Here is a 15,227-nt window from a genome sequence, read left to right as displayed (position 1 = left end):
AAATATCCTTATCTGATCACGAAGGACTTTGGCCGGGAACTAGTCCCTAGTCACACAAAGCAGGGAGGCACCGTAGGAGCAGGTACTGGCCCAGCAGGTGCATAGTCACTGCTCCCACACCGCTAGTACCACTGAGGCAGACACATGTGCAGAAGGGGTTCCGTGACACCCAGGGAAAGGCATTTTAGTTAGCTTCGCAAAGCTGTGACAAAATATCTCAGACAAACAACTTAAAAGGGGGAAAGAGATGTTTTGGTTCACAGTTCGTTAAGTTTTAGCTCATGGTCAGTTGGCTCTGTTGCTTCTCGGGTTTGGGGTAGCATGGCTCATCATGGTGAATTGCACATGGCAGAGCAAAGCTGCTTATCTCATGGTGGCTGGGAATCAGGGCATAGAAGAGGCCAGGATCCTTCAAGGTCATGCCCAGTGACCTACTTCCTCCCCCTAGGCCCTGTCTCCTAAAAGTGTGGGCCCCTCCAACAGCACCATCTACCGAGAACCAAGCTTTTAGCACAAGACATGGGGAGAGCATCTGCGATCTGAACCAGAACAGCTTTGAAGGGTCTGCTTGTAAAGTGGCAAGGCCTGAGGGAGGATTCAGTAAGTCTGGGGAAGGGTCAGCATGTCTGGACAATGACTGGGAAGGAGGGAGGGGCAGACAGGGCCTGGTTCCAATGAGACCTGTGTGCCATGCTATGGACCAAGCGCCTTCCATGCTGTTCTGAGAGAGTGCAGGCGTGCAGTCTTTGGCTCTGAAGGTAACCTAAGCAGGACTACAGCAGGCCCAATGGAAGAAGGGGAAATGGGAGGCAGCCGGATGATGCAAGAACTGAGAAAATAATTTCCCAGCCCAGCCATAGGAGACCCAGAGAAGGACAAGAAGGTGATCTGAGAAATGCTGCTCTTTTTTTCTGTTGTTTTCAGACAAGGTCTTGCTGTGTAGCTCAGGTTAGTCTCAAACTCACAGGACCCCTCTTGCTCCAGCTTCCCGATGCTGGGATTTCAGCATGTACTCGTAGTATATCTGGCAAGAAAGCCTGATTTGATGGACCGCAAGCTATGAGACGAAATAACACTTTCCTGCCCAAGTTCCTTGTGTAATGGTGTTTTTATCACAGCAATAGAAACCCTACCTAAGAGATGCAGTATACATTCATACAGTGTTATGATTCACCTAGCAATGTCAACTTTAATAAAGCCATTAAAACTGAAGCAGTCTTTAGAAGTTACTATGGAGTCTATTAGTTATTTGGGAAGTTACAAATCAAAAACTCCACGAAAGCCCAAAAGATACTTATTTTCAAGTGTAATTGCTAAAATTATGTTTTGACTGATTCATAGGGTTAAGTATTTAAAAAATATTACTTGATACAAAAATTCTCATTAGCTAGGTGGTGGTAGTGCACACCTTTAATCCCAACACTTGGGCAGAGGCAAGCAGATCTCTGTGAGTTTGAGGCCAGCCTGGTCTACAGAGCTAGTTCCAGGACAGCTAGGGCTACACAGAGAAACTCTATCTCAAAAAACCAAAACCAAAACCAAAAACCAAACCAAACCAAACAAGTCAACAAACCAAACAAAACCTTTCACTAATCTTCATGTGTGGTTTAACAGTGTTATATTGATAGTTAAAAGCTGGTTACAAGCTCGATTTTCACAGTATACTCTGAAAAGTAATCCAGGCTGCGCACAAACATTCAAACATTTAGCTACAAAGGTATTCACCACAGCCTTAGAATAGTCCATTTTGTTTTTCTTAATTGTAAGGGATTGATGAACTGAAAATTGTGTTGTATTAACAGAGTGGAAAACTGCATCATCCCAACCAAAACTCCAGGATAATGCTGCCATGGGAAGATACTGATGCTGCTGTCTGCTGCAAAGCACAGGACAGAACGATTCTGATACCATTTCTACTGACCTACCTGGTGACCATTTCTAGGCTGCATAGCTTCTATTTGAAGTACTTGAGAAACTTTCATCTTACTTTCTCTATGTCACTGGCTCAGAGGAAAGCAAGCTGCCATATGGCAAGTAGCCTTAAGCAGAGGACCATGTTGCAAAGAGTGGAAATCTCTGGCCAACAGCTGGCAGGGACTACGGTCAACCTGTGACTATGGCAGAGTCCTGAGCACGCTTGCCAGGCCCAGTAGACTCTTGCCTTAAGCTGAACAGAGCTCTGGCTGACAGGCCCCCTGTAACTTCGCTGGGGTCCTGAGCCTGAGCCACCGTCATGAACTTCAGAAACTGTGAGACAGGAGATGCTCAGTGCTATCTTAAGCTGATAAATTTTAGGGTAACTTCTTATTCAGCAATTGATAACACACACATATGTGTACAGACAAATGACTAAGAGAATTATGAATAGATTAGCATTTTTCTCTAGGTTGTAGGATCATGGGGACTATTCCTTGTTTCAAACAACATTGGCAAATAATTTTCCTTTATTTAGGAGACCAAAAAAACAAAAACAAAAACAAAAAACCCCCACACAACCAAGAGAGATCATAGAACCTTCAGAAAAACTAAAAGGGTGAAGATTAGGAAAGCCCATTTTAGCTCTCACAACCTTTAAAGATCCTCCTTTAAATTAAACAACAACAACAAAACCAGAAAAGAAAATTATCAGACTCCAGAGGGGATGCTCGGGGACTCTTGCTTACCCAGCTTCTGGTCAAACCGCCATGCTGCGACGTAAGCATTGTGCCTCAGACTGCTCTGCGTGGCCAAGGGCACGGTGACATAGATGGGACCGTCCACCAGCACCGGTGTTCCATTACTGCTGAGCAAGTGCACACTGACGGCCGTGACGGGGGTCAAGTCATACCGCGTACTGTTTCCTGGAAGGAAGAAGTTTGTCCATCACCTGCATGGAGGGCTTGGGGCCGCAGAAACCCTCTGAGGAAAAACAGTCGCTACTGCCGTGTACCGCGGAGAGCCTCTACTGTCCAGGGCTCTGATAACGTCAGTAACCCTCACCCCCACAACCTCCAGAGGCAGCTCAAACCCATATTGTACAAAGAAACAGGTTTGGATGTGGCAGTAGCTTCCTGGAGGGCACGCACTCCTTAACGGCAGAGCTGAGGTCCCCGTCCGAGTCTGCCAGTTGTAACAAATGGTGCTTGCATTACCTACTCCCTGTTGCCTTCCTTCCTTTCTCCTCCCTTCCTTCTCTTTCCTTTTTTTCCCCTGGCTTCCTCCTTCCTTCTTTTCTTTCTTTCTTTTTTTCCCCTGGGACAGGGTTTCTCTGTGTAGTTTGGTGCCTGTCCTGGATCTCGCTCTGTAGATCAGGCTATCCTCAAATTCAAAGAGATCCGCCTATCTCTGCCTCCTGAGTGCTGGGATTAAAGGCTTGTGCCACCACGTTTATCTACTATGTGTACAGTGTTATGCCTGTTTGTATGCTTGTACACCTGAGGAGGGCACCAGATATCATTACAGATGGTTGTGAGCCACCCTGCCGTTGCTGGGAATTGAACTCCGAACCTCTGGAAAAGAAGCTAGTGCTCTTAGCCTCTGAGCCATCTCTCCAGCCCCCTCCTTCCTTGTTTCTTTCCTTCCTTTCTTCTTTTTTAAAGGCAAGGTCTCACCCTGTGGCCTGGAACTCACAATCACCAGGCTTCAACCTCTCCAGGGTTGAGAGTACAGCCATGGTGGAAAAGACTTTTCTCTCACACAAGATAAAGAGCTTGGGGAAGCTACAGACAAAAGGTTCACAAACAAGACACACATCTATAGCATATACAATACACACACCAGCAGCAAGTCAGTACCATAAAAATACATATTTTAGAGACCATGTTTTAAACAGAAAATTTCATCAAGGATTGTTTCAAAATATTAACTGCTTCTCCCGGAAGTACACGATTGAAACTTAGCCATGAAATATATATGTGTTGTTTTAGTTGCCACTGTTATTTTGGTCTGTTTCAAAGGAATTTGATATCCCAGTTATTCTCCATTAGAGACCTTTTATCCAAGCCAGGGCTTTAATGAATGTCTATAGATAAACTAAGAGAATGCTTATGGGAGTGATAGTCATACACTTAAGCAATCCATTTCAGATTTTTCTTTAGTGAAACGCAACATCACACAAAATACATTCTGTCATAATTTTATATCTTTGCCTCAACAGGATGAATTTCTTAGTGATAAAAATGTTAAGGTATTTTATAATACAGGATCTCTTATATAATAATATTTATGATTTATTTACTACTGCTACTTCTATTTACATTATGCTTAACTATTATGCAGAAAGACAGATTATGTTTATGTAAAGTATACGTAAGTATATACTTCCTATATACTAACCTACCTATCTGAGCTCATGCCAATTTTCAGTCTGGACCAAGAGTAAATATTCAAAGCAAATCTAGTGAACTTCACAGCTTCAACAATGGTCTAATGGCTAAGTCCTCCATGGAGTAATTTGTAAACAACAATGACCACTATATGCCATGCCCATCTCTGTTTCTCCATGACGGCTAAGGCCTGCTAAAAGATTTCCTCCAAAGATTTAAGTTGAAATCACAGAGTCAAGGTCAGGAATCTTTTAGTTTAGAAACCATTTCATTTTGGGATAAGAAAACCAAAGATCAGAATTTACCATGCTTCTCTCGAAAACGGCACCGTGGACTGAGACACACACATACCCAGAGCTTAGAGAGACAGGACAGCAAAGTCAGGCCTGCCCTGTACCGCTCTCAGCCACTTCAGAACCTTTCAACAAGATATTATTTAAACCCCAGAGACATTAGGTAACTCACAGGATGCTGTATAAACATTGCAGATACAAGGTTTCCAACTAAGAAGTGCTGTTTCATTTTGTTCAGCCCCATGCAGTAGGCCAGCAGAAATCGCTTGCAAACAGGTAGGTAGAAAGTTCTAGAAACAGCATCTCCGTTCTTCTTCCTCAGTGTCTTTACATTCTCTTTTCTCTTCCTCTTGCATTTCCCTGATCTAGGGAGATGGGTTTCTGGAACCAGCTGCCCCTGCCAGTTACTCCACTCCTCTGAGGGCCGTTTCTCTGATCTTCACAACTAAGGATAGGGTAGGTGAGATGCCCTCTTGAGTGTATGGACATACATGTTCTCAGCTGTATGCATTCAGAAGTAAACACCGAAGAAGTGAGCAGATTTACTGAAAACACCAGCTTTATCTCCCTGTCCTTACCCACTACTTTTAAAGAGCTCCAGCTGAGGTGGGTACGGTGCTGTTCACCTGTACTTAGTACCTGGTGCTCACACCTGCTAGGGCAAGCCAGGGATGCCAATACAAGGCTAGCCTGGGTTACAGAGTGGGACCCTGAAGAGAGGAGAAGAGGAAAGGAAGAGGATAGATGAAGGAAGAACAGAAGAAAGGAAGGGAGGGAGGGAAGGAAGAAAGAAGGGAGAGAGGGAGAGGAGAGGGAGGAGCTGCTCTAAGACGTGTGGGTCTCTCCTCTGCTTTCTGGAGGCTTTCCTCTCTCAGTGCTCCATGAAATGCTCGGTCCTACTCTACACCACCCCATGTCTCTCCCTCCACCCTCCCACTTCCTTTACTCTGGAGTGACTCAGACTTAGAGGCCTAAATTATTTCTCTTCCACATCTTGTTATGAGATTCCAATCGCACACAAGATCCTGGGTTCTGTCTGTAACTAGGCTTTCCTTCCTGCTCTACCTTGTTGTCACCCGGCCCTCTGGGTCCCAGTCGAGATAGGTGTCACCTGGCCCTCTGGGTCACCAGGTGAGGGAGGGGCACGAACCATTGGATGGTGTCCGTTTAGGCTTCTGATCAATTGGTTGCTTATAACAAGACGGGTTTTACCAAACCCTTAGGTTTCTCTTTGTCCTCATGTTTTAGTACCAGGCTGGAGTCTGAAGTTCTCCGAAACTCAAAAGTTAGGTGCCACAACACTTCTGGTGAAGTCTATGCAAATATTAAGAAACTGATCCTAAATTCAAATCACTTCAGCGTTCAGACATTTTGGATAAAAGATGAGGTCATCCTGCACCAACTTTTCTGGGTCAGCAAAATGCTATACCTTAGCCACTTTGCCCTCTCTGTCTTCCTGGAGTGGTTAGTGGAGATCATTTCACTGAGCCCCATGGGAATGATACAGAGTTGTGTACCATTTTCTCAGGGACCAGGAGAAGAGTGTGATTCTAGAAGGCAGGGTATCTTCGGCATATGTAGGAGAAGGAATGTGACCAACGGTCAAAAGAGAGCCTGATCCCACACTAACCCAAGGCCAGCAGCAGCCACTGGGCTCCAGTTGCTCTCTCGGCTCCATGGAGCCCAGGCTCCTACGTCTCCTAGGGTACATGCCGATACACTGTGGGTTGGCTCCCTTTCCTAGTGGGTTTCAGAAAAACTTTGATCCTTTCTCAGGCAATTGATCAATTATGTCACTGAAAAAGCAGTTTAATGTCACCTTCCAACTTTTTTTTTCTTCCCTCTGAAATAGACTGATTTTTAAAACAAAGCATGTTTCTAAAAAAATCAATAGTCCTGTGCTTTTGTGTTCTTCTTTCCCTGGTCTTCCCGGGTTTCATAATTTATTCAAGCACTACTGGGAGAGGGTCAGAGCACAGGGGCGCTGAGTGAGGCTGCTCCCCTTCGCTGTGTTTCTGACTATGCTTCCTTCCGTCGGGGAAACTGAATGGAGCCTACGAGGACCTCAAACAAGAAGTCTCCAGGCTCCTGAATTGATACTGTTTTCCCCAAAGAAGTTTACTATAGATGATCACTACACATCTATTTTATGGCAAATCAGGTCATCAGTCCTCAATAATTTAAGGAAGAAACATTTCTCAAAATAAGAACCACAGATGGAGGAAAAGCAATATGTCACCGAGTACTTTTCCTCCAACTAGAAATGTATTCACAAACTGAAATGGATGAGATGTTTAAGGTTTATGAGCCTTTTCAGAATCACCAGTTCATGCAACATCTTGGAAAATTATGAAAGTTTTAATCAAAGCATCCCTGGGAAGAGCAATATACCTAGCAGTACTTAACACTAATGTCTGCTTTTCAATTTCATGCCAAGTCTAAAACATAAAGGGTGATGAAAAGGCACAAGGAGAGAGAGAGAGAGAGAGAGAGAGAGAGAGAGAGAGAGAGAGAGAGAGAGAGAGAGAGAGAGAGAGAGAGAGGGAGACAGAGGCACAGAGAAAGAGACAGAGAGACATAGATAGAAACAGAGTTTTGATTGATTTATTCAGAATTCCAAGACCTGGAACCTCTCCTGCAGCAGGCGGAGGCCTGAGGACCATGCTGTCACCCAAGAGGAGGAAGGCGTAGCTTCGGTTTTTCTCTGATAAGGAATTATCGATTTTCTTCTGGCTGGTGGCTCTTGGTTTCTCTGATCCTGTAAGTTCTGTGTCTTGTCAGAACAGTGGTGCTGACAGAGCTCACTTAGTGATCAGCCAGAAGATTCCAAATCAACTTCAAAGCCTGGCTCCTCTCTGGCAGGCTATGGAGAGCCTCCCCGGGGACCTTCCCAAATGCCCTTTGAAAGGAAGGGAAGGTGAGCATCCAAAAGCAGAGAGGAAAAATGGGTGAAAGCTGATGGCCACAGCCCGAACTGACAGACCATGTCCACACCTCAGTGGTCCAGCTGTAGTGGAGCATGGAATGCCACTTGCTCATCTCTAGATGTCACTGGAACCAACCCTTCCCCTCCCAGCTGGGGCACAAGGCAAATGAGAGGGTGGGGCTGAGTGTCTCTTGCTGGACAAGTGGGTGAGACATTGTGGCACCAGCCTTACATTCTGGCGGTAAGTGGAGTCGGCAGAGATCAGCGGGGCAGAAACCCTCTATTTCTGATCTCCTACTTTAAAAAAAGTACAATTTCAATTGAGCTAAATATTTAGTCCAACAAAGGAGAGCCCAGAGAAGGTGCTTCAGGGCCCTGGAACTGCTGAAAGGCTCAAGGAAGCCAATTTACAAAGATGCCATTCTTTATTGGTACAGACTGGATGCCTCCTTAAGCTGGCAAAAGGTAACAGTATCACCCCAGAACCTGTGAGGTCAAGGCCCTGCTCCCTCTCCACTTAACGTGAGTACCTCTTGCCATATCCAAAACTCACAGAGAAAGAATAAGGCCCATCCCGAAAGAGAAGAGACTCCAATTACCTGTCCCGTTTCCATCCAATCCTCGCAAATAAGGAAAGCTGTCTACCTCTGACGGGGAGCTGGCGGCAGTGAGGTAGGCGGTGAGGTCACTGTAGCTGGTGTTCTCGGGCAACCTCAAGGCCCTTCTCTGGAAATGAACTCGAGGCTGTGGCTGGGCACCTGTAGGGATCAACCTCTGAGTTACCTCCCCAAGGAGTGGTTTCCATGTCAGAAAATGCCAAGCCATGAAAGGCTTCTCTAGGGTTCCAACATTCCTCCCCGACCCCTGCTCCTTCCCACATGGTGTGCCATCCCTCATTCATCCAGGACACAGGGATGTGACAACATGCTATTATGGGGCGAGACATAATAGCCCATTGTCACATTTGTTTTGACACAGGATGTTATTTAGGTTTTGAACAAAAAGCTTTTCCCAAGTTCTATTTGCGGCCAGTCTTTCCCACTGTGCGGTATTTGGCTCTGGATAGGGTAACATTTTTGGGAGAGTCTGAGTAAATGAAGCGAGGAAATGGCAATGAATCTCTTCACACAAGCAATGCAAGAGATCAGCTTTGATACCGCTACAAGACCATCTCCCAGCTTCCTGGAGAAATCTGGTTGAATGCCACCGACCAAACTGAAGCTGGACAAGGGGCTGCGATATACAGTCTTGGAAAGGAGTGCAAACAAGAGCCCCCCCACCCATGATGAACTGTTTTCTTCCTGAGGAAGCTGCCGTGTGACATGACATGAGCACTCTTCCTCTGGAGTGCTTCCTACTTGACACAGATGATGTTTCAGATTTGGCAATGCTGCAAAGTGGTCCTCCTTTCCCCAACCCCATCCCTTTGTGTGACCACTGGAGTGACCCGGTCAGCTGCCTTCTGGTGTCACTTAGAGTTTACCTTTGTCCAGATGTTATTATGATCCCTATTTTTACCTACTCCTGTGGTGACAGTCACCAGACATGAGGGTGAGAAGTAATTTTGTACAAACCTGGCAAAGACGTCCTTAAAATTGAAACTACGTGTCCCCAGCTCGGGTTGACTTCAATCTGCTGCACTCAGCTGAGGGCTCTTTCTATCCCTCCCCACAGTGCACAGAGGTCCCAGAATACCACCCTCACTCTGAGATGAGGTTCCCTTTGAACTTCTAGGATGGGAAGTGTGGTAGCCTTCCTAGAAATGTTCTGTGATAAGGGGGTTTCAGAGCTCAGAGAACTGACAAATTAAGACAATCTTCCTACAGTAAGGCCATGGAAGCCCAAAGGACTTGCAGCCATGATCTGGGGCAGGCTCTCTGGGCTACTCTTGTCTGTATATGGCTAAAATGGTAGACCATGCTTCTACCTGCTCCAACCCACTGATCAACTATCCTCCCCCAAGGCCGGTAAAACACAGGCTCTGTCCTAAAGCCACAGGAGCCAGGGCCCAAAGTCACTGCTCCCTCTCTTTGGTCACCTGTTCCACACATCTGTCAGTCTAATGCCAGGCTACCCATGCCCTGTCTTCGTTTCTAAAACAAAGTGCCGGCCTCCAGAGGTCCCCTCGCACCATCATGTCTTAGTTCAGTCTTCTGAGCCCTGCTGTCTCCTGGATCTGCGCTCCATCCCTCAGCAGCTCTCCTGGTGCCGCGGCCCCCGCTGGGAGCTGTCCGCTCTCACCCCTTTACCCACTAGGCTGCACAGGCTGCCTGCCTCTTTTGTTCTCCATTTCCGCCCAGCTCTCCGAGGTGAAAAGTCAACATCTCCCTTTTCATCTCCTCATCTTGACTACAGGATTATTATTTTTTTTCCACTAATGGCTGACGCAGCTGCTGATGTTGTTCACCTAATATGTCACCATGGAGGCCCCTAGGTTGCACAATCAGGAAGAGCAAAGAACCCAGCCAATATGAAAAAGAGTATGGCGTATCTAAACATGATTGGGCCAAGAGGGAGCTGGAGTTCATGAGTGCAAAGGGAGAAGGCGGAATCCCAGCCGGGTATCCACGAACAGAGTAGGGTACATGTGTCCCCCCAGGTCCCTGCAAGACTTTGGTGAGATGGGAAAGTTGAGATTTGGGTGCAGGCTCCTCTGACAGTGAGGAGTGGAAAATCACCCAGCAAGAGGGAGGCTGCTAAAAGGCAGGTGGAGAGTCACACCGGCCCCGGGACACACATCCAACAAGGACTTAGGGAACTGCAGTAGGAACCACAGAACCACAAACCAAAGCTCAGGGGCTTTGGTGCCTCACGAAACTTCATTCTCTCATCCCTTCCATCTCTGAGAGGGGCATGCGGACAGCTTGCACTTTGATGGGAGATTCTCTTTGCGTCGCTCCCTCTGCCCCTCCTCCCCACGCTCGCCTCTTCCTTTCTTTGTATAGGAGGATCTGGGGTGTCCCCAGACAACCAGGGCCATCTGCGGTAGCTGGAAGGTAGGCACACGTAGGATTATGGTGGGGCAGGCTTGTAAGAACAGGAAGTGGCGGGTCCAGCTGAACTGACACCTGCTATGACTGGCAAGACACAGATGCCATCTGCTGAGAGTCCCACACACCCTCAAGTACAGGCAAAACCTGTGATTGGTGAAATGGCCCAGAGGTATCCGAGGAATCTAAGGGTATATATAGGCTATACTAGGCCACAGGGTAAACAAGGCCTAAATGGGCATGTGTGGGGCTGGGGGAAGACACTGTGTTCTTTAGCCTGTCTTTCTTTAGAGTTGCTAAATCTTCACGTGATTTTCTGGGAGCAGGAAGGGAGCGGACCAGCCTGCCTGTCATCACCGGTTGCCTCTCAACCCATCAGCAGCTGCTTGGAACTTCCTCTCTTCTCCTCAGACGTAGGGCCCCATCCTCTTTTTTTCAAATGCTTACATCCTGACTTACCAAACACAGCAGATCGCCTACTTTTTCTTTCTGAACTTCTAATTTTTCCCCTTTTCTCTTCTTTTCATCCAAGGTCAAGCCAAGCCCCTGTCCTAAATTCTGCTTTCTTGTTTATGCCATGATGAACCTTTACCAAAACGGTTCCTGCCTTTGTCAACAATCTGTTTGTCCACTGGTGATTCCTCCTTCAGCAATAAACATGCTCACGTCTTTCCTATCCAGAAAACAAGTCACAATCAAACATGACTTTCACTCTGCTCTCCCCGTATATGAATGCCTGTCTTCTTTCATTCAGCCTTCAGTGACATGGCTTTCTCCCACAGCACATGATGGCAAGGGCCACTGTATAATCTGCAAACCCCATGACCACTTCTCAGCCTTCATCCCCTGACCTCTTTACAATGGGCCACAGTGTTCATCAGCCTCACCCACGAGTCCCCTCTTTCTTGGCATTCATAGTTGGCCTCTGATTCTCTCCAGACTTCGCAAATCCCCACTTGCAAGTTCTCATGCAAATCCTGTCTTTCTTCTCCTGGCTCTACATGAAACAGTCCCCAGAGGGCTGCTACCCATCACCTCTGCTGGGTAGTGATTCTTAGTGGTTCCCCTTTATAGCCACCGTTCTTTCTAGTCCTGGGATCTAGCCTAAGTCCGCACTTGCATTTCCCTCTTGTCTTCTAGATAGATCTGGCTTTCCGGGATCAGCATCTACTATCTCTCATTTAATGAAGTGATGTTCTCTTCAGCACCCAGTTTTGATCCAACTCAACATCACTTTCCCTTCTTAACATCTTACACAGTCACTCAAGTGCCAAGACTGGCTACTCTTCCTCTGTTAACATTTCCTCCCTTCTTCCTCCAGACTACTAGACCTATGCACCACCTTTCGCCTCACCCGTCTCCCAACCAGCCCTCTGCTTCAGCCTTAACCTCCTTTTCCATTTCACTCATGGACACACTGACTGCTCAGAGGTGCTTTTCCTACTCAGAAGACATCAGTCTTCACCACTTAGCAAATGCATGATGACAAAGCATTAAAAATAAGTAGATCAAGATAGACTCAAACTATTACATCGTCTCTTATAATGGCAAGGCACAAGTCAGTGCTTTAGAGCTTATAAACAATAACCAGACTGGAAAGAAGGAATTCCACCCTGCCCTCCTGGGTGAAGAAATTAAATCCCAAAGAGGTTAAGTAACTTGGCCAATGTCAGTGTGCTTGGAAAATGTAGAAAACTTACATTTGGCATTCCTTCCTATCATAATGTCTATCTCAAAATAGATGCTCTATTTATGACCAATCCGCCTCCATCATTTGGCTAAACAGGACCATGGGGCTGTTTCTATGCATGTGGTCATGCTCGTCCCATGTCCAAGACTCCCTCTTGTCTCTGTTTACAGACTTTATGTATCATTCAGATGCATCTCAAAGTCCACCTCTTCTGCATGGCCTCTCTCAAGCCCATCTCAAGCTCTATGGTCTGTTTGTGTTTCTCTTAAGGTCTTGAATCTCACTGTTCCTTATATAACATTTATGTGAATGTTTATACTTCTTCTTAATCAGAGGCAAGATGAGAAAAAAGAGCACTCAGTGTATATCTGATACTCAGTAATACCAGTGAATGTGGGGAGCAACTTGCTATGTTTCAGCCATGCTGTGACTTAACTGAAACAGGATTAGGACCATTAACACTTTGGGTCCAGAAAATTCTTTGTTGGGAGTTGTCCTGTGCATATTAACATATGGAATAGCATCCTTGATTTCTGCCCATCAAATGCCAGTTGCAGTCCCCAAGATGTGACAATCCCAATGGCCCCAGACACTGCTAAGTGTCCCAGGGTATATGAAATTACTACAGTGGAGAACCTCTTACCCTATATTCTATGCATCTCCATAACTTAAGCAACTCATATGAAGAGTCTCATGTTTAGTGGACACATGCTATATAAACAAGAAAAAGACAAACCCTTATATTCCTGGAACTCAAGAACAAGGGAAATAGAGAGCAAAATGGCTCCACTATCATAATGTCATACATCCCAAAATAAGAGGGAGACGACAGAAATACAAGATCAACTTTAATAACGAGTGACTGACTGCCCAGGAAGGAAATTTCCTAGGTGGTCCCTGTCTGGAGGACTGGAAGGGGCAGATGAGACCAGACAACAGATAGGAAAACACAGAGATGCAGATATCACACATGGGAAGGTTGAGAAACTATGTGTGAGCTAAGCATAGGCTCTTGTCTTGCAGATAGAGGAGGCATGTAAAGGGCATGGCATCTCTAGCTCAAAACCTTGGACTTCAGTTGGTCTGCCCATGAAGAATGTCTGGGGGGCGGGGGGCAAGAGTTTAAGGATGAGTCTGCTGTAAAAAGGTTCAAGTGAGAAATACAAATAAAGGCAGTGACACCAGGGGTCAACACAGAAGCGGGAGGCTAGGGTTGAAAACCACTTTTGGAATAGGAAGCAGGCAGGGAAGTACTACGCCCATGACAAAAACTGAGAAGAAATGAGCACAGTGGCAGGCAGAGATGGGAGCTGGTTGAGAAACGGGGGCAAGATGGAAGAAACAGATGAGACGGTGAAGCCAGGCAGGACAGTGATTGGAGAGGGGCGGATCTGATGACGCCAGGTCTGGAACTGAGCAAGAGCATTCTGAAGAACGGCATGAGGCCATGTTTAGGGGAGCAAGGGGCGTGGCAAGGGGTGATTTTTCCAAACTTTGGGAGGGAAAGGAAATAAGGCTCTCATTTGAAGGAAACATGGGTTATACAAAGAGTTTCTCTTTGAAGTTCAATACCTTGAGTAAGAGGGAGAGGTGAGAAAGGCCGAAAAGAACACTGATGGAGGATTCGGCACATAGGTGGAGGAAGGCTGGAGAGGGGGCAACAGGATCCACTGGGAATGTGAAGGTACTCATGGCCAGGCGGAGAAGCAGGGGGAAGGAAGGGTATCACCACATATGGGGAAAAGAACAAGAAGAAAATTGAAGAATTGAAGATATCATTCCCTGAGACCTTTTCCCTCTGAAACAAGAAGCAGGGAGACTGATAAAAGTAGTGTGTGTGGGGGGGGGTAGGAGAGGCTTCCAGCATGTGTTCTGTGGAACATAAAGGGACTGTTCGGGGAATATATAACGTCTGGGGGGCTGTGGGAGCTACAGGATGGGTCTCCAGTCTGGTCTCCATCATATCTTAGTATCTTTAAAAAATATGTGTTTGTGAATGTGATCATAGACACGCATACGCCACACATTGTGTATGTGGAGGTCAGAGGACAACCTTGAGTGTCGGTGTGTGCACGTGGAGGTCAGAGGACAACCTTGAGTGTCGGTGTGTGCACATGGAGGTCAGAGGACAACCTTGAGTGTTGGTGTGTGTGCACGTGGAGAAGGTCAAAGGACAATCTTGGGTGTTAGTTTTTACCTTCAATCTTATTTATTTGATACAGGATCTTGTCATTTGCTGCTACCAATGCCAGGCTGCCTGCCCCACAAGCTTCTGGAGAGCCCCCAGTTCATCTCCCACATCCCCAGCAGGAGTGCTGGGATTACAGACATGTGCGTCACTTGAGTTCACACATGGGGTCACAGACACATGCCAGTCTCTTATATGAGTTCTGGAGATCCGAACTTAACCCACTGAGCTAACTCCCCAGACCCTCCATAGCTCAGCATCTTGGGATTCGCTTCTGGATTGTCCCCTAAACCTATCCCCAGATAGGTTCAACTAACTAGCTCTTCAGCAACACACACGAAACTCTCCAAGAAAACAAGCTACGAATGTTCTCTCTTTTCATTCTTTTATCAGTCTTGATGACAAGTCGGAAAGAAATTTTACAAGTAACACATTTTCAGACACAGCCTCTTCTCAGGGAGACTCCCCTAGCTGGCCAGTCACTCGGCGGGCCCAGCCCATTCCTCTCACTGTCGTAAGACGTCTTCACGAAGCCACAGCAACACAAATAGCAGGATCACTTGCCTCACATTTTAAATGCAAGGGCTGTTGACTGCTCATGACAACCTTATTAGAAGCATGTATTTATTGTGTAGCTTACGTTTGCAGCCACACTCATTACTCTGCCTACTCCAATGAGAATTACTCTATCGGTGTATAGCGTCAGAATTTACATAAATGCCATCTAGTCTATCTACAGAGAGGACAAGTGGATACTATTTTTTATTTTTACGGAAAAGCTCTCATTGATGCATTTTATTTGGATGTAATTATGTTAAACCTTCAACTGAAGTTTC

General features: G+C 46.3%; 1 protein-coding gene across 5 annotated transcripts in view; it reads right to left on the bottom strand.

Annotated features, from left to right (window-relative positions):
• Fam171a1 (family with sequence similarity 171 member A1) overlaps positions 1–15,227 on the bottom strand; it is a 126,642-nt gene that overhangs the window by 29,156 nt on the left and 82,259 nt on the right. For 4 of the 5 annotated variants that reach the window (XM_076572708.1, XM_076572705.1, XM_076572707.1 and 1 more), the window contains 2 exons: positions 8,123–8,281; positions 2,664–2,840 (listed from right to left, as the gene is read on the bottom strand). In XM_076572708.1, the coding sequence (XP_076428823.1) occupies positions 2,664–2,840; positions 8,123–8,281 (336 nt within the window). The remainder of the gene's footprint in view (positions 1–2,663; positions 2,841–8,122; positions 8,282–15,227) is intronic. The other variant, XM_076572706.1, reaches the window with a different exon arrangement.

The sequence above is a fragment of the Peromyscus maniculatus genome, chromosome 5 (assembly GCF_049852395.1).
Source record: "Peromyscus maniculatus bairdii isolate BWxNUB_F1_BW_parent chromosome 5, HU_Pman_BW_mat_3.1, whole genome shotgun sequence".
Taxonomy (NCBI): Eukaryota; Metazoa; Chordata; class Mammalia; order Rodentia; family Cricetidae; genus Peromyscus; species Peromyscus maniculatus.
The sequence above is the reverse complement of the archived record's forward strand: the minus strand, read 5'-3'. Positions and strand labels throughout refer to the sequence as shown.